Source organism: Electrona antarctica, assembly GCF_951216825.1.
Source record: "Electrona antarctica genome assembly, chromosome: 20".
Lineage (NCBI taxonomy): Eukaryota > Metazoa > Chordata > Actinopteri > Myctophiformes > Myctophidae > Electrona > Electrona antarctica.
This window is the reverse complement of record NC_136801.1, coordinates 31,614,135-31,641,338: the sequence shown is the minus strand read 5'-3', so window position 1 is coordinate 31,641,338 and position 27,204 is coordinate 31,614,135. Positions and strand designations below refer to the sequence as shown.

Below are 27,204 nucleotides of genomic sequence, written 5' to 3'. Positions count from 1 at the left end.
GGCAGGCTTTTTTTTTTTTTGCCAACGGCTGATTCGGTCTGGCGTATTAGCCAGGCTAGTTTTAAAGGGTGCGCAGTGCGCACTGACTGAGTGCACTGTGCTATACAAAACTAATAGGCCTATATGTAATTATTATTATGCAATGTAGACTCGCCTGGTCCCAGGTCTGATTCTCTATCAACTAATTTAACCCCTGGGACCCCCTCAAGGACCCCATATGCTTACTTCCTCAAATTCCATGTGTTCATTATCCAGGCTCCAGCTGACCATTTTCTTTCTGAAAAGCCATGCTCCTAATGTTTCAAATCACAGATTGAGGCTTTAACCTTTGCTTTAATGTAACATGTGAGACATTAATATTTATGGAAGATGTTTCTAATTCTGAACATGTATTCTATTGCTGGTTTGACCAACTCAGATACTCTTTAATCATACAAATTAATGCAGATAGGCGATGTTGAATCCAGTGGTTCTCGACCTTTTCTGGATCAGGGCCAACTTGAATTAGCATGGCAGTGACAGCCGAATGGCTGCATTTTCAGAGCCTGTTTTATTTTAATGATCAATCAATCGATTGTTACACCTTGAATTGTTCTTGTTTATTGGTATCACCTTTTAATATTAATGTTATATTATCTTTCAAATCTGAAGTTTTGCCAATTATGTGGGGGCCCAGTTGCAATACCCTCATGGCCCACCTGTGGGCCCTTTCCAACAGAATCACTGATTGAATCCATGAGAAAGTGTGAGTGAAGAGGAGGAGACGGGTTGAACAAACCAGTGTTTTAATTAGGAAACCACCTCAGGGACCCATCATCATTTACACCTCACTCAAACTGCTGGCTCAGCAGCATTCAGCACACATGGCACTGCATTAATACAGCTCTGTGTGTGTGTGTGTGTGTGTGTGTGTGTGTGTGTGTGTGTGTGTGTGTGTGTGTGTGCGCGCGTGCACGCATGTGCATACATCTGTGCATACATCACGTGTGTTTACGTTGTGTGTATACGTCTGTGCACATGTATTTCTGTTAAAATGCAGACCTGTCAAAAATGCGTGGTGTATTGATTAGGGTTGTTGACCTGTACATGTGTAAATAAATAAACAAACAAATAAATGAATGAATACATAAATAAATACATACATAAATAATACATTACTAACTGATAATGGTTTGTCTAATTGAGCCTAAATCATAAGCTTTGATGAAATGGATGTTGGCTTACAAGTGTGTGTGTGTGTGTGTGTGTGTGTGTGTGTGTGTGTGTGCGTGTGTGTGTGTGTGTGTGTGTGTGTGTGTGTGTGTGGTGCGCGCGTGTTTTTGTGTGCACGTATTGATTTGGGGGGCATGAACATTTCTACATCACGTACAAAAAAATGGAAGTTGGCTTACAGCAGCCGACAGGCGATTTGAACATGAAACCCGAACAGTGTGAAACAGTGTTAAATACTATGTAAGGTAGGCCTACGGTATACGACAACCGTGTCAGTGTTACACAATGGTATAAATCACATGCTAGAGTAGTAATGAACAAGCCATTCAACAGAGAAAACATGTTGCATACGTTTCTGCAAACCTCAGATACTTTGAATGTAGATGGTTTTTCAAGTGAAGCTCTAGCCCAGTGGAGTGAGTGCCCGGGGCAAGAGGTGCAAAGATTGCTGCTGCTGTCAAGTTGGAGTTGCATACCGATAGCTGTACATAACAGTTATAATCTACTTTGAAATTGCACAGAATACTTCACACAAATCTACAGTAGAAGGAACTCGACATTGTAGACATCTTTGTAACGTTGATGTGTAAAATTCAATGACCACATTGTGTGATTTCCAGAAACATATTCAGTGCCAGCCTTTTTTTTTATGGTGACCCGACTTGTCTTGCAGTGAAAGCTCTCAACAGCAGTACCAGCCTTGGCTTCACTACAACACACAGAGTGGCGTAGTGGTCAAGCATGTGAAAATGTGTGTGTGAGTCAGGCCTCGGCCAGGCAACTCATGACTCTCAGCATGAGTTGTTCCTTCTTGTCCCTGGCGCGGACAGACATGCCCCTTCCTCTGAGCCAGGCCAATAGGGTCGCAGCGTTCACCTTGGACAGCTGGAGAGAAAGAGAGAGAGAGTGAGAGAGAGAGAGAGAGAGACAGAGAGAGAGAGACAGACAGACAGAGAGAGATAGCGTATAGATGGTGTAGAGGGAAAAGTATAGATACTCCTGGTCAAAATGTTACTTAATCAAGTCAAAGTTGCTCTGTCAAATTTGTACTTAAAGTTACGTTTGAGTTAAAGCACTGCAGTGCTTGCTTTTAAAACTACTCAAATATGCAAAAGAAATACAGAAAACAAACAGAAATAAGCTCTCAAAGCACTGCAATGCAACACATTGTGAGCTTGTAGATTTTCATTATTTGAAATAGAACTTAAGTGTTGATTAGTTTACAACATACTTTTTCCGTTCCTAGAAATGTAGTGGAGTCAAAAGTACAATATTTGCCTGATGCGGTATCCAAAAATACAAATGTAGTATCCAAAAAAATACAAATACAAATATATACTTTTGAGTATAAATATTCAAAAACTATACTCAAGTACAGTACTCAGGTAAAAGTACTTTGTTACTGTCCACTACGAGTGTGCCTCCATCTTTATATTGTGGTACTGTACAGTTCTCAGCCCCATGTCTTTCATTGTAGTTTTATTATAGAGTCGGGTGGACAGCAGTACATTCATGGTAGTTTTATTATAGAGTCGGGTGGACAGCAGTACATTCATGGTAGTTTTATTATAGAGTCGGGTGGACAGCAGTACATTCATGGTAGTTTTATTATAGAGTCGGGTGGACAGCAGTACATTCATGGTAGTTTTATTGTCGGTACAGCAGTACTTTCAGAGACACACGGTTTGTTTGTAAAAGTGCAGCTCTCCCACTGTATAAAATGATTTAACTCAACGACTGGGGCTGTAAATGTGATGAATGACACAGATAAAACACTCCACTACAAACTATGCATCACTTTAACACGCACGCACGCACGCACGCACGTACGCACGCACGCACGCACGCACGCACGCACGCACGCACGCACGCACGCACGCACGCACGCACGCACACACACACACACACACACACACACACACACACACACACACACACACACACACACACACACACACACACACACACACACACACACACACCTGGTTGTTTCTGGCCATTATCTCAACATCCAGGTCTTGCACAGCAGGCCTCGGTCTTTTCGGCTTTGACTCAAACACATCCCCCTGAAAATACGCATGCACGCACCATGCGCGCACACACACACACACACACACACACACACACACACACACACACACACCACACACACACACACACACACACACACACACACGTCTTGTTAATTTGAGCTGTAAAACTTCAAGTTTTATGTTGTTTGACATATTTTACTATTCATTTATAGCATAAACTCTGGCCCAGCACACATTGTCTGTTAACACACGCACACACACACGCACGTGCGCAAAACATGCTTTGTTTTACAGGTTTCGATGTCACTACTCTATGTATATTGTTCCTGCAGAAAATGTTTGTGTATCCCCCAGTAGTACGCTACTTTGTTGTACAATAGTGTTGCATAAACGTAGTGAAGAAAATGCCCAAAATAGGGAAGCCAAGTTGAAAGTGGAAAGTCGGCTGCATTATTGCCAATAACAATGAATTTAAAAAAGAAAAACTGCCAAAACAAGATATATTTGTCAGGTTAATAAGATTGACAAACAGAATCAGTACTCGCATTACTGATGAGTCAAACAAATGATTATCACTGCCCATCCCTACATAGGGACACACTCTACAAACCCATTGAAATACTCACTCCTCTGTTGCTGGGCATATCAGACGGGACCAGGGCTCTGGGAGGTGCATTCTGGGGTCCCCCGTCCTGTCGAGGTTCAGCCCTGGAGACCAGAGCAGCTCCCTGCCTGGAGATGGAATTAGGAATGGGGCTGGGCCCAGATTTAGGAGCAAAATTGGGCCTTGATCTGGGATCAGAGATTGGACTAGGATTGGCAGTAGGTCTGGGATTAAGACTGGGTCTAGGATTAGAGATGGTCGGGGTTGGATTAGCCCTAGATCTGGGATCAGAGTTGGGACTCGGATTAGGTCTGTGATTAGGACTGGGTCTGGGATTAGAGAGGGGACTAGGATTGGGATTAGGTCTGGGATACGGGCTGGGTCTTGGATGAGAGAGGGGATTAGGAATCAGATTGGGAGTAGATCTGGGATTAGGACTGGGTCCGATATTAGAGAGGGGATTAGGATTGGGATTAGGCCTGGGGTGAGCATGGGAGAGCAGGGAGACCCCGTTGGACTTGGGCCGGCGGGCAAATAGAGGCACCATAGGCGGGGGAGGGAGTGCCGCGGACGAGGTGGAGGAGGAAAGAGAAGAAGAGAAGGAGGCGGTGGACAGAGACAAAGGAAGGGCAAGGGGAGCAGCAGGAGGTGAAGACGCGGCGGTGGGAGGTCTGTTCTTCCTGAACGAAGGTAGAGACACTCTGTGTCTCTCCTCTGCTCCTCTGCTTGGCTGCTCCTGCTGTTTCTGGGCAACAAAAAATAAATCAGTCAAATTAAAACTAGAATTGACAAAACATCTTAATTAGCTGAAAAATAAATGAGGTTTTACAAAAATCACACACACTGAATCATAGAATAATGTGTCCTTAGTTTAGTCTTTGTCAATAATATTCTTCTTAAAAAATAGTGAAAATAACCCATTTGCAAGCTCATGCAACGCAGTATGAGCTTGGAAATCTGCTATTTCCAGAGTTGAATCTCGCAACTGACTATAGCCCATATTACTATAAAAAACCTAAACTAGCAAACCTGCTTTAAAAACGACTGAAAACATTTGGAGAAAAGAAAGTCAAATAAAATAAAATACCAAAGCTCTATACTAACCTTGTGCTTGTTGGCCAGTAGCAGGGTGATGTTGACGTGGGGCTTCAGGGACTGGTTGTGGAAGATGGGGACCAATTTAGGACCGACTCGGTTTACTGGCTGATGACTGGGGGGAGGAGGAGGGGTGGGGGAGATAATGGAGAAGGAGGAGGCTGTAATGCAAGAAGGGGAGAGAGAAAGGTTCTAGTTAACTGAAACTAACACAATAATGAAAACTACATTACTACAAAAAAAAATGTTGGTCACTGAAACAGAAAAAAAGAGGCTTTACAATAAAATATAACTAACTTAAAATATATTGTGGTGATACAAAACTAAAACTAAAATCATAGAGAAAAAAGTCTATATATTTGATTTTAGATATTTGATTAATAACCGATCTACAAGCACAGAACGCACGCCGCTACACGTGCAGAGCTTATAGATTGGCTATTGGCTATAAAAACTAAAAACCAAACTAAACCAGCAAACCCCATAAAACAATATACTTGAGAAATTGAAAGTCCAAACTACATAAAAACAACGAAACATTCAAATCAGTAATAACCTTGGGAGAGGGTGGACGAAGAGGACCCAGTAACACCATTCAGAACCCCCTCTTTGCTCCCAGTACGGCCCATTTGGTCCCCACAGCTCTGAGATCCAGGAGGCTGGAGGCTGGTAAGGGGCCTGGCTGGCGGCTGTGGCCCAACGGAGGGCTTGGTGTGTGGGGTGGAGGAGGAGGCAGGGTGCTGGGTGAGGACCACCGCACGACTGGACTGAGTCTGAGACTGAGTGGAGAGGTTGACTGCTTTCCCACTCAACACCTGCACAGAGACACGACACGATACAACAAGTCTGATTAACTTCTCAATGAATCAAATACTCTAGAAGCCTGTTCATTATTAAAAGTAATCACACCAGTGTGAAGTGAGGGGCGCTCTTATCATCATACAACATCACATTCCTCACTTTTTATCCAATCCGGATAATCACTTAAATTTTTTTGTCCTCACTTTTTGAGGGGCGCTAGCGACTCCTATATTCAGCTATTAGTGTAGATTTTCGTCTTACACAAACATCAAATTCCCATTGACAATGAATGGAGAATTTACATCATATGTGGACGAGCAAATCGGTATTTTTTGTCCTACACAAACATTCAATTCCCATTGACAATCAATGGAGAATTTTACACAGGTGATTTTTATCCTCACTACGTACTTTGCTCAGCCAATCAAATCATCGCTATGGGATGCTCAGCCAATGAAATCATCGCTATATGGGGTACACACACAAAGCTGGGCATATAGGAGGGGCTCCAAAATATCAAAGAAAATGATCAACAACTGAATGCAAAAACCATGATTAGATTTTTTTTAGTTCACCGTTCTCATGGAAATGTGAGAATGTCACATTCGATCACTGGTGAACAACTGAACATAGGTAATATGGTAACTACTATGTAACATTTCACTGTGCCATATTGGAGAAATGTCACTTCACAATCATATATATTTTATCTAAATGTATTAGATTAATTTATTTATAAAATAGAATAGAATGGCGTAATGTACTGTAATGCAGTGGGGCTTTGAAAACTGAATAGAACTGAATAGGGCGGCTGTGGCTAAGGAGGTAGAGCAGGTCGTCCAATGATCCCTGGGTCGGCGGTTCGAATCCAGGCTCCTCCTGTCCACAAGCCGAAGTGTCCTTGGGCAAGACACTGAACCCTACATTGCCTCCAATGAGTCGGTGTGAACTTGCCACCATTAGTGTGTGAATGTGGGAAGTGAGGACGCTGGCGTCGACTGTTCGCCGCTTCACCTCCCAATGAATGAACCATTGTAAAGCGCTTTAAGCACTTGGAAAAGCGCTATAAAAATGCAATTCATTATAGATTAGAGTACCATATGGTTGAATAAATGAGGAAGAGAGGAGGAGATAAAAGGTAGGGAAGATGGGGAGAAACGAGAGGAGAGGAGAGATAATTGAGGAGCAGAGAGGAAGAGTAGAAGGAAGGAGAACATTTGAAAGATGAAGAGAGGAGGAGAGATGAAGACTGGCGAGGAGAGGAGAGAATATGTTCGAGTGTTTCTAATAAAAAAACAGTCTTGAGGCTGATGTAAAACCTGATGTAAAACTAAATGATTCATCCTGACACGTTTTCCTTTCATTAAACCGTGTTAGATATAGAACCAGCCTTAACTTAATTAGTTCTCTGGACAAATGTCTCCCAACACAGCAAGACATACATTATTACTGCTCTCCTCTGTTCCCGAGGCGCTCGCTAGCACTCCCAAAGTTGTCCCACTGCTTTCCAACACAATCAATATGCGGACATCATGTCCTTTTCAGAGTGTTACACAGTGCCAAGGGCACTGATGGCATAGATCGATGTTTATAACTTAGGAGTAAGAACCAGAGTACATTTACTAACTCAAGGACTGTACTTCAGAACAATGTTGAGGTACTTTTACTTAACTTGAATCTTGTGACCTTCTCAACACCGTTCGCATTCCATTCACCTGATGCTCACATGTATGTTATAATACTTGTATTATGGTGTCACGCGCAGAAAATAGTTGATCTACAAGCTTGTTTTCAGCAAGCTTGTAGATTGGCTGTGTTGCTAGATCAGCCAAACAAGATGATCTTGGTTATTCAGGGGGTTAGGGTGAGCGACCTATTGCACTACATTTGGGCATCACGATCAACCCAAGATTTCATATTTGGATGAAGGAGATTCATATAATGAAAATAAATAAATAAATAAAACACTTTAGGGACTGTAGGTGTCACAGGCTGACTATTCAGGACTGGCGTCATGAGCAGACTACGACAGATTGGACACCATATACAATGTTGTGGATTGCCATATAGGGATATGGTTCATATCCCGAGCGGATATATAGCAAATATAATATAATATAGCAAAAAGCATATAAGGAAGACGTGACCAGATTCAGGAATACGTTCGAACATGGGCCACTTGGGAAAGAAGACATCTACCCAGGTTCGCAGAACACAGGTTCAAGGATCACTACGGCGGATCTCTCGTGGAGCAGAACCTTGAGCCTTCGAGCTCGACAGCTCAAGGTAATTTTCATGCTGTTTTCTGCTATTTTCCGCCTGCTGTTCCGCCTACCAGTCTGTGTTAGCTAGAAGCGCTGAAATGCAAGGGAAATAAAGCAGATGTCCTGCCTCCCCTGCAGTCCCCCCTACTTTTGAAAAGCTTTTAAACTTTGAAATAGACATTAAAGTTATTTGACGTAACATCATCCTTTCCATTTTTGAGTGCTCTGATCTTTTCTCCTTTCCCTGCAGGCTCCTGTTGATCAGAGGCCATCGCCATGCTGGCTGGTGGTGGACATTTTTGTCAACATTCCGTTTTTGCCGCGGACATATAAATAGCTAGCCCTGAATGACCATAACGGGTCTGTAACTCTGAGTGTACAAATGGAACCAAATGGACCCAGACACATCTGTCCGTGTACGGACATGTTGGTGGCCCCTGCCGTTGATTCAAGAAGCACCTTCGGTCTACGGTTTAACATAAAATATTCTTGGACACATGGATAGATAGTTTGATTCACCCACCAGGACTGTACAATGAAGTCCCATCATGGTAGTGTAGACACAGGATATAGAAAAGGACTCTGACTGGGAGAATTTGTGTGCAAGCTTGTGTGTGTGCGTGCGTGGGTGCGTGCATGTTTGTAGCTTGAAAAAATAAAATAAAATAAAAACCTGCACTCATTGTCACTCATCGTGTGTGTGTGCGTGTGTGTGTGTGTGTGTGTGTGTGTGTGTGTGTGTGTGTGTGTGTGTGATCGTAAAGTTATCCTCGTGTCTTACAGGATGGGAGTTGCTCCGATAATCGCTTTTCCTCTTCCCACTTCAATCCCCAGATACTCGTCAAATCGAGTGTATGTGTGTGTGTGTGTGTGTGTGTGTGTGTGTGTGTGTGTGTGTGCGTGCGTGCGCGTGCCCGCGTGTGTGCAAATGTCGGATGCACACACACACACACACACACACACACACACACACACATACACACACACGTACGTGCGTTTGACATCTGCAATCAGTTAGACAAGAGTGGAAAGAAGACAGAGAGAAGAATAAGAGAGAGAAAGCCCTTAATGACTGAGATTATCTTAGTGGAATGGAAGAATGGAAAGAAAAGACTGAATATAAATCACTCATTATACTCTGCATGCGTGCGTGCGTGCGTGCGTGCGTGCGTGGTGTGTGTGTGTGTGTGTGTGTCTGTCTGTCTGTCTGTGTGCGTGCGTGCGTGCGTGCGTGCGTGCGTGCGTGCGTGCGTGCGTGCGTGCGTGCGTGCGTGCGTGCGTGCGTGCGTGCGTGCGTGCGTGCGTGCGTACCTGAGTTGATGCTGAACTGGTCAAAGTGGCGGTGTGGTAGCGGGGTTTACTGGTCCAGCGCACAGGGACTCCACACACACTGTGCAGTGTGTTCGTGATGTCACACAGGAAGGACTCCAGCGCGTCCTGCTGGTGGAGTCTGGAACAGCGCTCTATTGGCTGCAGTCTGATACAGCTCAGAGGATAGCTTGGAATACAGAGTTAAGACCCGAACCAGGTTAACTTGTAGAAGTGAGTTCAAACTAAAGTAGGTTAACTAGAGACACTTGAAGCATAACTCTCAATCTGGGTTAAAATGCAAATTAAGTGTTTTTGTTTTTTATTCCCATGGGTCCTGTGGGAGCCAAAAAAATAGGGAATAAGGAAATAAAATGAAATATAATGATAAAAACAATGTAGCAACAAATGGGTTTTTAAGACAATTAGTACTTAGCCTACTTAAAACTGAGTATAAAAATCACACTAATGTTAAGTGAGGGGTGCCGCTCTCTTATCATCATACATCATCGTTACATCATCACATTACGGCCAATCACTTTTGGCGTCCTCACTTTTTTTTTTTTTCTAATGTTTTTTTTTTTGCGGCTTTCACCTTTATTTTATATTTTGTATAGAGGGACAGACAGTAGGCTGACAGGAAATGGGGGAGAGAGATGGGGGAGTGACATGCAGTAAAGGCCGTCGGGATCGGGAGTCGAACCCGCGGCACACTGCCAGACTCGGACTACCGGCCAAGGTGCCTGGACCGCTGAGCCACAGCCCAGGCCGGCATCCTCACTTTTTAAGCCCTCAGCAAATCAAATCATTGCAATGGGGTACACACAGACACACAAAGCTGGGCATAGGAGGGTCTAGCGCCCCTCAAAAAAACATCTTAATACAAATAAAATAATTTGTACTGATATAAATACTGATACTGATGTACTGATATAAATAAACCAGGTTCATAATAAGAATGCAGTATAATAATTTGAATAATCGATACAATAAGTTATCACTATATATCTACTGTGGTATAGCTTTCTTTTGCTTTTTACCCCTTTTTCTCCCCAATTTAGTAATTGTGCCAATTGATTGTTCGTGGAAATAAAGGTAATGGGTCGCACACACCAAGACTGCATTCTAGTTTTTATTCTTGCATGACGTGTTGTTGTGCTGCACCATAGTGACTCACCTGCTAGTTGAGGAGCCCCTGCAGACAGGCTCCACCAGTGTGTGTGTGTGTGTGTGTGTGTGTGTGTGTGTGTGTGTGTGTGTGTGTGTGTGTTTGTGTGTGTGTGTGTGTGTGTGTGTGTGTGTGTGTGTGTGTGTGTGTGTGTCTGTGTGTGTGTGCGCGCACGTGTTTAAGGATACGTGAACAGCCTCTCTCCCACTGGTTTGAAGTAGACACTGCAGTAGATAACTTCCTCCTCTGATAGGTCAGGAAGTCTGTAACCATACTGTAAACGCACACGCACGCACGCACGCATAAAAGGTTTGAGAACCACTGGTGTACACAGTAGGTGTGCATACCTTTGAATTTGAATAATTACTGGTTGTGGTCCCCGGACCACTGGTGGTCCCCGGTCCGAATCACTGGTCCGGGGACCATCAGTGGTCCTTGAGGGGGTTCCAGGTGGTCCCCAGCTAAATGATGTAGAGTTGGTAACCAAATGCACCCTTATCTTTTACATTATGGTGAAACATCTGCATTACTTAATTTATAAGAAGTCTACACAATTAGAGAATAAAATACATTTTAGTTTTGATCAACGTTTGCCTGTTATCTCTCTCCTATGGTACCAACACCACTACAGTGTGTAGAAACATATCCAACAACAACAAAATGTTATTTAGTTTTGGGTCTGAGAGGCTAAAACTCATCAAATGGTGGTCCGTGGCCCAAATGCCGAATAAATAATGGGCCTTGACATGAAAATGGTTGAAAACCACTGGTTTAAATCACTGGTTTAAAAGAGTTTGACTAGAGAGAGAGAGAGGTGTGTTTGTGCGTGCGTTGTGTATACCAGACTGTTCCAGTGTCTCTGTAGGTCAGCGTAGCTTCTGAAGGGGCTGTCTTTGTTCAGCTGACGACTGATAGTGATAATCTGACCCCTCTTCATGCTACACGCACGCACGCACACACACACACACACACACACACACACACACACACACACACACACACACACACACACACACACACACACACACACACACACACACACACACACACACACACACACACACACACAAATCAATAGTAGAAAAGTAATGAATACGGTTAATTCAAGCAACCAACATTGCTAATTAACCCTAACCCAAGTGAAACACTTCACTTCATTCATTCAAGATGATAAAGTGGTAACAGGGTTCCCTCTACTGGACACAGGTGGTATAACACCACCTGACTGTGAGTCAGGATTCCTTCCCTGGCCAGCATAAATATATAATCAAATGAACGATTAATTAATTTACAGGTAACGGATTATAAGGATTATTATTCTAATTATTATTATTGGTTGGTTGGTTGGTCGGGTTACTTCAGAAACCTTGTAATTGCGTCCGTTCTACTACAGTTCATTGACAATGTCGCACGGAAGTAGCAAAAACAGAAGATCTACAAGCTCACACAGGATCAAATCATGGCCGAAATGCCGCCCAACCCAAAATGTAAATCCTGGCTATGCCACTGTGGTTACTCAGGCAGGGCACAGTGTAACACCAGGGTTACATTACATTACATACACAACAGTGGTTTTATACCAGTGGTCCTTCAGGGGGTTCCAGGTGGTCCCCAGCTAATAGATGAGAGTTGATAACACTTATATATGTTTAACCCATTTAGGCCTGACCTCAAAATTTAAAAGAAATCTTCTAAATCCTCCAGTTTTCTGAAATAAATATTTTCACGATTTTTCAAAAATAGCAGACCTACAAGCTCATAGCGCGCCACTCGGTGGCGCGCTATGAGCTTGTAGATCTGCTATTTTTGAAAACGTTCTTAAGGTTTTTTGCACTTTTTTGCACTTTCAACTGCTGTTGTTGTTTCAAGCTGCACTACAATGCTTTTCACCCACTGTCTTACTTGTAATTCATGTGATGTGACAATAAAGTTCTATTCTATTCTATTCTCTTGAGAGTGTAAATCATCATCAATCATGACTCAATCAAAACTATTGTTAAACATCTGTTGTCTCATACTAAAGAATGGAATTGTGGACAAAATCTTATCCAATGACAACCAAATATTCTTCAGTTTTGGTTCTGAGAGACAACATCTCATCAAATGGTGGTCTGTGGCTCAAATGCCAAATATAAAATTGGGCCTTGATACGAAAAGGGTTGAAAACCACTGTTTTATAACATGATTAGAATACTAACAGTAATGTGTTCAGTGGTTACCTGGGCAGAACGTATTAGAATACTAATAGTAATGTGTTCAGTGGTTACCTGGGCAGAACGTATTAGAATACTAATAGTGATGTGTTCAGTGTTTACCTGGGCAGAACGTAACACCAGGGGTTTCTATAACATGATTAGAATACTAATAGTAATGTGTTCAGTGGTTACCTGGGCAGAACGTATTAGAATACTAATAGTAACGTGTTCAGTGGTTACCTGGGCAGAACGTATTAGAATACTAATAGTAACGTGTTCAGTGGTTACCTGGGCAGAACGTAACACCAGGGGTTTCTATAACATGATTAGAATACTAATAGTAACGTGTTCAGTGGTTACCTGGGCAGAACGTAACACCAGGGGTTACTATAACATGATTAGAATACTAATAGTAATGTGTTCAGTGGTTACCTGGGCAGAACGTAACACCAGGGGTTTCTATAACATGATTAGAATACTAATAGTAATGTGTTTAGTGGTTACCTGGGCAGAACGTAACACCAGGGGTTTCCTCCCATGATTAGAATACTAATAGTAATGTGTTTAGTGGTTACCTGGGCAGAACGTAACACCAGGGGTTTTATAACATGATTAGAATACTAATAGTAATGTGTTCAGTGGTTACCTGGGCAGAACGTAACACCAGGGGTTTCTATAACATGATTAGAATACTAATAGTAATGTGTTCAGTGGTTACCTGGGCAGAACGTAACACCAGGGGTTTTATAACATGATTAGAATACTAATAGTAATGTGTTCAGTGGTTACCTGGGCAGAACGTAACACCAGGGGTTTCTATAACATGATTAGAATACTAATAGTAATGTGTTCAGTGGTTACCTGGGCAGAACGTAACACCAGGGGTTTCCTCCCATGATTAGAATACTAATAGTAATGTGTTCAGTGGTTACCTGGGCAGAACGTATTAGAATACTAATAGTAATGTGTTCAGTGGTTACCTGGGCAGAACGTAACACCAGGGGTTTCCTCCCAGAGAGTAACCACTGATGACAGCGTCAGAATGGCTCCGGAAGTTCTTCAACACCATGGATGGAATGTCAAAGTCCTCCAACTGCAACGCACGCACACTTCAATTTATCATCAGCCCTTACAAGTATAGAAATACAAGTAGTACACGCACACACACACACACACACACACACACACACACACACACACACACACACACACACACACACACACACACACACACACACACACACACACACACACACACACACACAGAGTTATGTGAGTGTTTACTCACCCTAGTTGGGGACAGTCTGACGGTGTTGGTTTCCACACTCACACATAGCTGCTTCTCACTAGTGCTAAACTGCATGCCTAAACGCATGCATGCATTGCACATATTCACACACATGCACGCACGCACGCACGCACGCACGCACGCACGCACGCACGCACACACACACACACACACACACACACACACACACACACACACACACACACACACACACGCACAGTTAAGGAGTATTGTGGTGTGTGTTTCGATATGAACATCATATTGTAATCATCTCTGGTAGAATCATATTTCTGATTAATTTCATCTCTGGTTCAATTACAATTAAACATGCAACACCATATATAGTTTTTAATTTAAACAACATTAAACAACCCTCATTATTCATTAATATTACCTGCCGTGTCTAATCTGACATGAATCTTGAGCCTATTTTGAAGAGATGATTTGTCTATAATCTGACTACAATTATTTGGGTCTGCACCGACAAAATGATTCGTGTGTAATCTTGAATTGGGTCTAATCTGAGAAGTTAGATAATCAATCGCAAAAAAGATAAAGATAAAGTACATTCTGAAAAGGTTATAGGAAATACATTTACAATTCATAAATGATGTTAGGAAGGCTTGTAGACGACATATGCAGTGGTGGACAGTTTCTGCTACCTGGGAGACATGATTAACCCATTTTGGGCGGGAACCCCTTTTGGTGTTAGCATTATGTTATGCTTTAGCTATTGAAAAATAGCAGATCTACAAGCTCATAGTGCGCCACCGAGTGGCGCGCTACGAGCTTGTAGGTCTGCTATTTTTGAAAAATAGTGGTTAATGGTGATGGGGGGGTGGACCTAGTGGTGACCAAAAAGGTTGAGAAGTGGACAGAAGAAGTTCAGGGAACTTTCATCCCTTTCATCGCTGAAGATGAAAAGGGCAAGTGTACTCAGCCTGCGTCAGAAGACGTGGCATGACGTATGGAAGTGAGACATGGGCCCTGAGGGTCGAGCATGAAGAGAAGCTGAACAGAGCGGAGATGAGAATGATCAAATGGATGTGCCGCGTGTCACTGAGGGATAGATTAGAGAAAGACCAGTCCAGAGGGCAGACTGATGGTACGGACACGTAGTAAGGAAGGAAGTGGGTGAAGGAAGTAATGTTGATTCACTTAGAGTAGACGCTGGGCCCGGCCTATAAGAAGACTCGGCAGATATTGTCTGATATAAGCACTCGGCATAGAACATGAGCTGGCCAATTGGCCATGGACCGTTCCCGGTGGAAGAAAGCCATAGTCCGACCCAGTGGTGCCTGGAAAGTGGACTTTAAACAGATGATGATGAGGGGTTTACAAAGATAGTACGACATGAAGAAATAAAATAAAAGAATATCCTAAAAGCCTATCCTACATATATACAGTAACGTCTCTGGTGAGTTGGCTGACCAGAGATGGTGGCTGGACGGCCCAGGTATCGGAGGAGACCTTCATCCTCTTATTGTGGGGGTTAGCAGAGATGGAGCACTGGGAATTGGCTGGGGAATTGGGAATTGGCTTACTTATTAAATTGGGACATGAATGGGAGAAACTGTATTTTGTCTGGGAGGGGCATGTGTTGCTCAACAACATAGTCTTTTCATTATTTACCTGCCCCTGAGATTTCTGTTATTGAACATTTTCAATAAATTAATCATTAATAACAGTGTGGGAGCTTTAAAACAGTGTGTTGATGTTTTAACCTTTAACCTTTTGCCAACGATATTTACAGTGTATACAAAAGACAGCTAGATTTTACAGTAGATCAGCGGTTCCCAACCTTTTACTGGATCAGGGCCAACTGGAAAGATCACTAAAGCTTGTGCAGCTCACCCATCTCAGCACTAAACACAGCAGACATTCAGCTACAGCTTTTAGTGGTCAGATGGGTGGACCACGTGCAATTTCAGAGCACGTTTAGTATTAGGGTGAATCAACCGATTGTGTTCCACTCATCACCATGACTTATTTTTTCTTGCATTATTCTCTTTTTGAGTGGTGCAACTACTCCAAGGAACAGCAATGTCCCTATGTCCCTCCCTATGTCCTAACCTATGTCCCTATGTCCCGATGTTTAGAGTACCAATAGGGGGTGCTGTTGCACCACTCGCTTCAGACTGCTCTGATTTTTATATTAATGTTATATTATCATTCAAAGTGTTTTGCCAAATATGTGGGGGTCCACATGCAATATCATTAGGGCCCACCAGTGGGCCCCAGCCCCCTGCAGCTTGGGTTGGGAATCTACTATGGTAGATTGACCAAATGAAAGAGTAACATACAGACAGCGCTCATTCTGCCGTTCTCCGTCAGAAAGTCTTGTCCTGGAGAGAGAAGAGCAGAGACAGAAAGGCAGGGATGTTATGCAATGATGATCAGCCATATAGAGTCACTTTAACCTGCACATAACATGGCATTATACAAACGGTTATCTGGCTGTCAACAGTGACAAACACACCACACCCACAAAGACACACACCCACAAAGACACACACGCACGCACGTAGAGTATATTGTTGCTGCCGGGCAGAACAACCTTATATCTCCATATTTAAACATTTTATGTTCATGTTTTTCATGAATGAATTCCCTATTTTGTCATACAACAGTGTCACACAAAAGTAGTGAAAACAGATGATATAACGTAGTTCACAACCGTGAATCATACCATATCATCATAGTATCACGTGGTCCACCCATCTGACCACTAAAAGCCATATACTTATCATATCATACTACATCGACTTCACTATTCAGGGGATAAGCTGGCCAGGCTCTTTAACATGCTAGACCCTGGATGCCCAAGATGTAGCCAGACCCCAGCCTCGTTAGGCCACATGTTTTGGACGTGTCCTTCCCTCACTACCTACTGGAAGCAAATATTTGACGTATTCTCTCATATGTGTGGAACAGTGGGGGTTGCATATGTTTGTGTGTTTCATGTACATGTGTAATGTCATGTGAAGAAATTGAACAAAAAAAAGAGAGTGCAGTGCCCAGCCTTGAGTCGGTCGGACCCACGGTTGCCCAGAACTGCCACAAAAGGCCTGTGCCCAGACTCCATACTCCAGACTCCATATTTGGGCATGCCTGACAAATAACTCCATAATGAGCATATAAGGGACACAGACATAATAACTGGGTGGGGCATTCATTTCCAAATTGCATCATTCCCAGTAGGCCAGTGCCAAACTGGCACCGCTCTAGTACAAATATAATCTACTAATGTTTATACTTTGTATCCAGAGACATTTAATGCTGACATCATGCCAATTAGAACTCCATATATGGATATAGAGTAGACGACTGGCGTCGTCATCGTGACAAGCATCCAGCCAGAAGCCCTATATAGAGTGGTTTATATTGCCCTTGAGTTCAGATGCAAGCAGCTAATCCTCCCGCCCTTGTCGTGAGAGACTCCATCACCTTCTGTATGAATGAGTCAGGAGGATATTTGGCCTTAGAACCCAGTCCCAGATATCTCTGCATATTGGCCTTACAACCCACTGATATCGTCGTGTCAGGGGTCTAGACCACTGCGGCGGGTTCTAGACTCGGACACCAGTCCCCATTTGAGTAGTGTTGCATACTCGTATTTTGGAGAGGTCGTCCACCGGAAGTCTTATATCTTAGGTTATATCTGCTGACGGAACACTGCTCTGATACTAGGCAGCACACATGGTGTCACTGCCCTTGAAGGACTAAAAACTAAAAGTCTGTTAGCTTACAAGTTTAGTTTAATAGCCAGCTTCTATGTGTATGTAAAACGTGTCTATCGCTTTCAGCCAGACGTTAATTATCACCTTCTTTCGCTAACATGTCTGGTAACAGTAAAGCTTTGTTGTTTTTATTGAGCCGGTTTGTCGCTGCCAGGCCAAGTGTGTTGACAGCCCGATCGTGTGGATTTATTCACCACCATCAACACCGTAAATGGATCTCCACCCTGACTCCATCAATGCAGAGCCTCTCTGCACTGTCTTCATTGAGAATAACTCAACACAGCCTTTGTACCAAGGCTGGGACATCCATTGAAGATGACTACCCACCATTGCCAGCCTACACCCCTCATCCAGAACCAGAGAAAACGGATGTGTTCGTTGTTCAGACCAAAGGGCTCCCATGGACCTGCACAGCTGAAGATCTCCTGCAGTTTTTCTCAGAATGTACAATTCGTGATGGGGCAAAGGGGGTCCATCTAACTGTGAACGGCCACGGGAAGCCAAACGGTCAGGCCTTCCTTGAGATGGAGACTGAGGAGGATGTGAGGAAAGCCTTGGAGAAAGACAGAGAGTATCTTGGTCCACGTTATGTTGAAGTTTTTGAGGTTACAAACGTCCATGCAGAGGCTATTCTGAAGCAACAAGTCCATTTGCCAGCCAGTGATGGGGTGGTACGACTCCGAGGGCTTCCCTACAATTCCACAGAGCAAGATATCATGATGTTCTTTGCAGGACTGGATATAGTGAACGGCGGGATCACAGTGATCCTAGATCATACAGGGAGAAACACAGGGGAGGCATATGTGAAGTTTGTCTCTCAGGACCATGCGAACGATGCCCTCCAGAAGGACAGGGAGCTCATAGGTACCAGATACATCGAGGTGTTCCCAAGCAGTGAGAAGCAGATTAATTTATATTTGATGACAGCCGAGCTGCCCTCTCAAGCCAGCTCTCGCTCATCCCCAGGAAAGAGTGAGCCTGATAGGCAACTCTATCAAGAGAGCTCTCACCCGTTCCCAGGAAAGACTAACCTGGGTAGGGAGTCACACCCCAAGACCGGATCCAATTATAGCTCTGCAATGACGACTCATGTACATATGAGAGGCCTCCCCTTCAGCGCTACGGCATCCAACATTGTTCAGTTCTTCTATCCATTAGCTCTAAGCAAGATCCTTATTGAACATGGTCCAGATGGAAGACCAAGTGGGGAAGCTGATGTGTACTTTTCATGCCACGAGGATGCAGTCTCATCCATGTCCAGGGACAAGGCGCATATGGGAGAGCGATACATTGAGTTGTTTCTGAACTCCGGTCAGAAGACTCATGAAGGGTGAGAAACGGCCTATACAGTCAAATACTTTGTGTTAATGTATCCATACAGTATGTACACTAAACATACAGTATATGTTCTCAGGGGGAGTTTGATCATTGTTTTATTGTCCTTGGCAGGTGAATATGAAACTGCACGACAAGAACAATTCCTATTGCCTGACAAGCGGATATTAACAATAAACATTCCTGTGTCAAAACAAATAAGGCTACATTTCTCCAACAGTGTTCTCACTGCTTGGAAATGTTTAATGTACATTACCCGGATATAAATGTATATAAACAGTCTCCATTTCTCTCGGATTAGAAGACAATGCAGGTGTTGGTGTGGTTAATTTGCAGTCCAGCAGTATAAAGCGTTACTATGTAACTTTTTTATGAATAAAATGTGCACAACATCACAGAAAAAGGATTACACAAACCATTACATTTTACAGTCCGTGTGCGTGTCACTCTAAAGACAGTGGATGATAGCCTTCCACTGAACCACAACACTAGCATGTCTGAAGTAAAATCAGACAGAAGTAGCATGTGCTAGCCTGAAATTCATATTTAGAAATGTTTTCAGATGTCAAAAATTATGGAATAAATTTCTGAGATGATGGAATGGTGATGGATGATGATGGTCATGGAAGGGAAACCATCTGAAAGCTTCATGGGCAAAGATAATCAACTTCAAAATCTAAAAAAAACAGTCAAAACTAGAAAAAGTGCCCCTCGGGGCACAGGTCTCCACCAGGGCAGGTCAGGTTGTGGCCTCCTGGTTGCGCTATAATAGGCCAATGTGAAAAGGGTGCCATTTCTTCATACGCCTTTGATGGCAATAGGCCTATCTCACAGCCCGTTTTTCACGCCCACTTCCGGTAAATAGTGGTGACTTTAACATGAGCATTTACACGTTTTTTTCTCTGGAGAATCTAAGTACATTTTCTAATGTAAAAATGTGACAGACCAATATTATTATGAAGCAAACAATATGGTAAATCAGCTCGAACAGATAGAACAAACCTTACCTTGAGAAAACAAAAGTTGTAGACTTCTTAAATTACCTCTGTTAACATGAAGCGTCTATGGAGTGACGTCACGCTATCACCACTAACCCCGAAAGGGGGCGTATTAAGGGGGGCGGGGAAATTCTGTGAGATAGGCTTATTGGATGATTTGAGGCATTTTGTTCCAAAAATGTGTTTTGCAAAAATCAACCTGTTGGTGGCGCTATAACAGGCCAATGTGAAAAGGGTGGGATATATTCCTCAGCCTAGTAAGAAAATGTGTGAAAGATTTCACGTAAATTGCATGCTGCGTTCATGATTTGAGGCTTTTGTTCAAAACGGGGCAATCTTGCAAACTGTGAAAGCCAATTATAGCCAATTAGGATGGAATATGAAATATCGGACAGATCCGACTTGAGCACATGACCATAGAGATACTGCGTAACGATTTGTGAGATTTTTGGACAGAATCTGGAGGAGTAATATAAAAAAATGTGTTTTACAAAAGTCGGCCTCCTGGTGGCGCTATAAAAGGCAGATGCGGAAAATGCAGGTCAAAGGGTTGTCCTTGGCCTCTAGGGAGTGTGCATGCAACATTTCACGCAGATCGGTGCAGTTTTAGGTAAAGAATGTAAAAAGCTGCCTCATGGTGGCGCTATAACAGTGGAAACACTGGAAAATGTGGGGCAGAGGTTCATCGTTGGCATCCAGGGAGTGTGTGTGCAAAGTTTGGCATCGACCGGGTTAACGGTGCCGGAGATTAGCTGGTAACAGACGGACGGAAGGACGGACACACACACACACACACGGACGGAGTGCAAAACATACTCTCTCCCCATGCCTTCGGCCTGGTGAAGACAATGACCTCTCAGACATGCTAGTGTTAAATCAAATGAATTAAATTCTCACGCAGAGGGGTACAAAGGGGTTCAAACGCACCTCACGCCAATTTCAGGCTGATCAGGAGCGGGACAGGCAGTGGTGGAAAAAGTACTCAATTGTTTTACTTACTGTAAGTAAAAGTAGTATCAATATTGCGAATATTGCATAGATGTACTCCGTTTAGTCCGTTACAAGTAGAAGCCCAGTATTCAAAATGTATTAAAAAAAAAAGTACAAAAGTATCGGCATCCAAATGTAGGCTACTTAAACTACTAAAAGTAAAAAGTACTCCTATTGCAGAATGTCCCATTTCAGTCACAAGTTCAAAATGTGTACAACATCTTTTTCAAATGGCCGAAATGCATAGCGTTGAAGTGGTTAATATACCTTAGAGCTGTTGTGTGGAAATAATAAAAAAGTCCCCCCATTCTGTTTTTCCTAGAACTGTAATTATGAAAAAAAACATTAACATGGTGAAACACATCTTGATGACATCATCAAGATGTGTTTCACCATGTTAATGTTTTTTTTTTTGGTCTGGAAAAAAACATTAACATGGTGAAACACATCTTGATGAAGTAAAATGTTGAAAATGAGTGGAATGCCCCTTTCTCCAATGTAGCTAGTAACTCAAGTTTTCAAATAATTGTAGCGGAGTAAAAGTAAAAAATGTGGGTCTGAGATGTTGTGGAGTAGAAGTAAAAGTATTGGAAATTGGAAATACTCAAGTAAAGTACAAATACTTCAAAATTCTACTTATCGTAGCAGTACTCGAGTACATGTACTTAGTTACTTTCCACCACTGGGGACAGGTAAGCATCACCAGTAAGGAAGGCACTGGAGCATGACGGACAGTTAAAACCTTTTTAATTAATAGGAGGGTGCAAGTCAGAAAGAGCGTGACAACGTTTTGATGTCAACACATCGGGTCAATATATCAGGTCAAGCCAACGTGTGTTGTTTGCGCAAGCGTGCACAAACTCACACGACACACGCGCGCACACACACACACACACACACACACACACACACACACACACACACACACACACACACACACACACACACACACACACACACACACACACACACACACACACACAGTGGATTATCTGACTGCAGAGCTGATGAATACAACAGTGGTTTAAAACTTGTCTGGCCTACATTTATCTTTCAAGGTCGTTCACATTACAGCATTCCACTGACTTACTGCTACTGTAGCTGATAGTTAATAAACTGCTTTTAAACTCTGCTCCTGAAAGACACACCATTTTCTGCTATAGTTTTTCCCCACCATACGGATCAATACTGATCAGCTTTTTCAAGCTTCTGAGAGCAGTCAGGGCACGCTCTCCTCTAGGATTTAGTTTGACTTTATAGATTAGGACAAGCGAGCAGGAATTTGATTGTAACGGCCTCCAAACTAAAGCAAGGCTAAGTACAGACCTTCAGTGGTGGCTTATCATTCAAACAGCAACACACTGCAGGGAAAATGAAAACATGCAATGTACACTCAGATGCAATGCAGACGAGACATACTCTGTTACGTAGTAAAAAGAGTAAAAAGACAAAAAAGTACTTGATTAAAAGTACAATAAGATTAGCTTCAAAACATACTTATAGTACCAACGAAAGAGTACTCACATATTCCAAACTCTGTCAAACCATTTCTTTTTTTTCTTCAAAAATAGATAATCTACAAGCTCAGGACACACTGTCAGCTTATAGATCTGCTATATAGCCCAAGAATAAAATAGGGCATAAAGTGGCTAATGTACTGTATGCTTTGTATTATTAAAGGGGCATTCCACTCATTTTCAACATTTTGCTATGTCATTAATATACCTTAGAGCTGTTGTGTGGAAATAATAAAAAGGTCCCCCCATTCTGTGTTTCCTAGAACTGGAGGTCTGAAGAAAATCATTAACATGGTGAAACACATCTTGATGATGTCATCAAGATGTGTTTCACCATGTTAATGATTTTTTCCATACTTTTTAACAGCTCTAAGGTATATTAATGACATAGCAAAATGTTGAAAATGAGTGGAATGCCCCTTTAATCTAAAAATGCAAAGTAACTATTAAGAGTTTTCAAATAATTGTAGTGGTTTTGTTTCATGTGATTTCAGATTTAGGCAGAGATATTCGCAGCTGGAAAACAATTCAACCTGGTGCCATGGTATTATAGTAAAAAATCATTACAGACCAATTTGTACGTGAATTACGGCACACCTGCAGTGCACACACACACACACCCACAATCAATGTTATTTCATTATCAAACTGGAGTCAAGGTGAAGGCTGGTGAAATAAATTCTACACACACGCATGCACGCAGGCAGGCACGCACGCACGCAGGCAGGCACGCATGCACGCAGGCAGGCACGCATGCACACAAACACACACACACACACACACACACACACACACACACACACACACACACACACACACACACACACACACACACACACACACACACACAGATCAACCTTTGACCACAGCAACAAACATCCGGAATTAAGGCAATGATTACAAGGTGGACTTTGCTGTATAGTACAGCTCTCATAATAAGAGATCTCTGACCACATGTTTTACATTGATTATATTTCATTAAAACCCATTTAGGCCTGACCTCAAAATTAAAAAAAAATCTTCTAAATCTTCAAGCGCGCTATGAGCTTGTAGATCTGCTATTTTTTAATAGCTAAATTATAACATAATGTTTAAAACACCAAAGGGGGTTCCCGCCCAAAATGGGTTAATATAAATATGGCTGCAATGATTGATTATTTTCTTAGCGCTTATTCTATTGCTAATCAACAAATTGACTATTTTATACTTGTCACCCAACAGTGGGGTGCAAAAAATAGTGAAATTTACCAATCTACAAGTTGGAGTTGCACCAATAGCGAATCGTGATTAAATGAATGTTGATAACGAATCACGATGATGAAAGTCAGGCCTTAGAATACTCAATATGGATGAATCTAAAAGCAGAAATAAACGCAACAACCAGTCAGACTGCTGCTTTTGGCTTGCATGTCAGGCTTATACACTACACACTCATTTCCATGCGTTATTTACAATTTTACATGAGCCAGAGCATGCAGCTACCAAGATGGAGAGGAGAATAAGTGGAGGAGATTGTTGACAAAAGGTTACACACAATTCATTATATGGAAATGGTGTGACACAGCACAGTGCCGTACTACCCGCTATGCAAAACATGCCATTGGTCAGTGAAACCAAGACAGGAAACAGCAAATGTGCCAGTGATGTTCTAGCAAAATGTCTTCTTTTGTGTCTATTGCCGATGCTGCATATTGAAAGTGATGGAAAAGGACATCGAGCACAGCTTGATAGCTTCATTCAAAAAAATATATGATACCCCCGAGCACAGAGGATCTCAAACTACGCTGTCACGAACCCCATTTGATATGATTTCTGTCTCTGGAATCCCAGTCTTGCCTATACACTGTAAAGTCTAATAATTTTACTCTGGACTGTAAAAATCACGAGTCTTAATTTACATCAGAATGTGGATGCTAATTTGGTTCCATTTGTACGGGGTTAGGGTTAGGGTAGCCTGGCCCAGCCAGTGTGCATTCTGGTCTATAGGGGCGGGTGCGCTAGGAGGTTTATGGGTGTGTACATGCCATGTGTGCGCGCGTGTGTGTGTGTGTAACATGTGTACAGTACCAGAGATGAGGAAGGCTCCTGCTTTGTTCCAGAAGGGAGCCAGTCTGCAGGTCAAGGAGTACGACACGCAACACTGCAAGAGGCCTGGTAACACACTCCGAGGACCAGACACCTACACACACACACATGCACGCACGCACGCACGCACTCACGCACACACATAAACACGCACGCACGCACGCACACACGCACGCACGCACACACACACACACACACACACACACACACACACACACACACACACACACACACACACACACAATGAGAGATCGAGAGACACATGTACAGTATCTATCCATCCATCCATCCATCCATCTATCTAGGTCTGTCTGTCTGTCTGTCTGTCTGTCTGTCTGTCTGTCTGTCTGTCTGTCTGTCTGTCTGTCTGTCTGTCTTTCATACATACATCTAACATTGACCCCAAGGGGTCTCCGGACCCCACTTTGAGAACAACTCCACTACATAAATCTATCCATCTATGTAAATATCATTTAGCCACTTAATTAAACCCTAGATACTATGCTCCACATACTGTACAGTACATCCATCCATTCATTTCTCAGTCTATCTCACCTGCAGATTGTGCCTCTGTCCATAAGCCTGGATTATTCCTTTCTTGAAAAACGAGGTCTGAAAAAGAAGAGACAGAGAGATTGTGTCCGAAGGTATATTGGTGTATTTACGTTCCAGTGCGTCATAATGAGGGTTGTTAGAGTTACTCTTCCAGTGTGTGTGTGTGTGTGTGTGTGTGTGTGTGTGTGTGTGTGTGCGCCTTGATTTTAGCACAGCTTTAAACTTGAATGGGGAATTTAGAACTTTCCTTCCCAATGGCGTATTACACCTACACAAGGGGGGGGGGGGGGGGGGGGGGGGGGGGGGGGGAGGGAACCAATTATAGACGCCTGGGGGACCCCGGTCAATGAAGAATATATAGGGTTTCAATCCAATTCAGTTAACATTAGCACTGTGTAATAAATTCATATTTATAGTATAAAATCACAAAAGTTGTCTGAACTGGTTTATTTGATTAATTAATGAAGCCTCGGAAACCCAGACGTAACGGAATGTGTCATTTTCTTCATGCTGTACCTTATGTTGAAGTAATGTTGCACTGTGTGTGTGTGTGTGTGTGTGTGTGTGTGTGTGTGTGTGTGTGTGTGTGTGTGTGTGTGTGTGTGTGTGTGTGTGTGTGTGTGTGTGTGTGTGTGTGTGTGTGTGTGTGTGTCTTACAGCCATGATCAGGGTGATCTCAGAGAAGGAATCCAGGGCAGGACAGGCCAAGATGTCAGAGTACAGCAACACTAGCTCCCTGACACACACACACACAATTGGATAGATACGCACGCACGCACGCACGCACGCACGAACACACGAACACACAAACACACAAACACACACACACAATTAATTTACTATTTAGTTATTGAAACTATGATCCAGTTAAAATGTTAATCTAACCATTGTGTTAGAATATGTTAATAAATCATGTGTTCTTCCAGAAATAAGGTCAATTAATGAACTGCTTCAATGCCACGCTGCTGGTGTTATCTATCTGGAAATATATAGCCTATTTTTTGGTGATGGCTATATGATGATTTGGTCTATATCTATATGCATATTTGCCAAAACATCAATAAATCAATCAAACAATAGTATATGTCCATAGTGTGTCTGACCTGCATGTTTGTATCTGTTTATTTCTGGGTTCGTTCTCATCTTGCTGTAGAGACACAGCGACCCAACACAGCCTGCTCAGCTCTGGAACACTCACAAAGAACAACGACTGCTCTGCTGTGCCAACCATCCTACACAACAAAAACAACAACAAAACAACAACAACCATTTACAATCATGCATTTAGCATAGCGGTTCTCACACGTTTTATGTCAAAAGACCCCCATCTGTTTGCTCATTGTAGGCCTACTCGCTTTTGAGTGGTCTGACTCTGAGCGACTAGTTATAAGTGAGGTAAAAGGCACAGTCAGGCAGTGTAGTAACTGTGTAGTTCCTAAGTAACTATAGGTAACAAGGTAAACAGTAAACACTGTCTAAAACAACATGCTATCTAAATTTCATTCTGTACATTTGTTCTCTAATTAAATAACATGCTATCAAATAACAACCACAGGTGGGGTTCAACTAGCCTGGTTAATAAACCAGACCGAATCAGCCGTTGGCAAAAAAAAGGACAGTGTTGTGTGATATTAGTCTGGCTTATTAGCCAGGCTAGGGTTCAACTAGCTCTGGTCCATAGCTCTAATGCGTTTCATTTAGAAACCAGAGCTAGGGTTTAACATGAATGCTATCCAACACATTAATTTGGGGGTCCTTGACATGAAAACTGTTTGAGAGCCATGTCATTGGGCCAATATCTGTGTATATTATCTCATCATGGTGTTAATAGCTCCCCATGATCATACATTCTGTCCATAAAACTGTAGTATTACATTATTAAAAAATACATGCATAATGTGTGTGTGTAAACAACTCACCTGTTAATTCACAGCAGCTGGTTCATCTCCAGAACACAAACCTTCAATTATGAAACATTCATTTATTGTTAACTGTTGAATAACACTGCACTGCACT

The 27,204-nt window shown here is 42.6% G+C and overlaps 2 protein-coding genes across 2 annotated transcripts; one reads left to right on the top strand and one right to left on the bottom strand.

Moving 5' to 3' along the window:
- Positions 1–1,961: 1,961 nt before the first annotated feature.
- cUnh18orf63 (chromosome Un C18orf63 homolog) lies at positions 1,962–26,419 on the bottom strand (the record flags this gene model as incomplete). The annotated part of the gene is made up of 15 exons (XM_079489837.1): positions 1,962–2,097; positions 3,195–3,278; positions 3,872–4,594; positions 4,954–5,105; positions 5,501–5,759; positions 9,321–9,507; positions 10,674–10,759; positions 11,327–11,423; positions 13,661–13,773; positions 13,969–14,045; positions 16,272–16,313; positions 24,616–24,727; positions 25,189–25,245; positions 25,846–25,924; positions 26,292–26,419. 15 exons carry the CDS (start codon positions 26,417–26,419, stop codon positions 1,975–1,977), a joined length of 2,319 nt encoding a protein of 772 aa, XP_079345963.1. The 3' UTR covers positions 1,962–1,974.
- LOC306912741 (G-rich sequence factor 1-like) lies at positions 17,871–19,408 on the top strand. The gene is made up of 2 exons (XM_079489187.1): positions 17,871–19,038; positions 19,158–19,408. The coding sequence occupies exons 1-2, from the start codon at positions 17,945–17,947 to the stop codon at positions 19,159–19,161; spliced, it is 1,098 nt and encodes a 365-aa protein (XP_079345313.1). The 5' UTR covers positions 17,871–17,944; the 3' UTR covers positions 19,162–19,408.
- Positions 26,420–27,204: the final 785 nt, after the last annotated feature.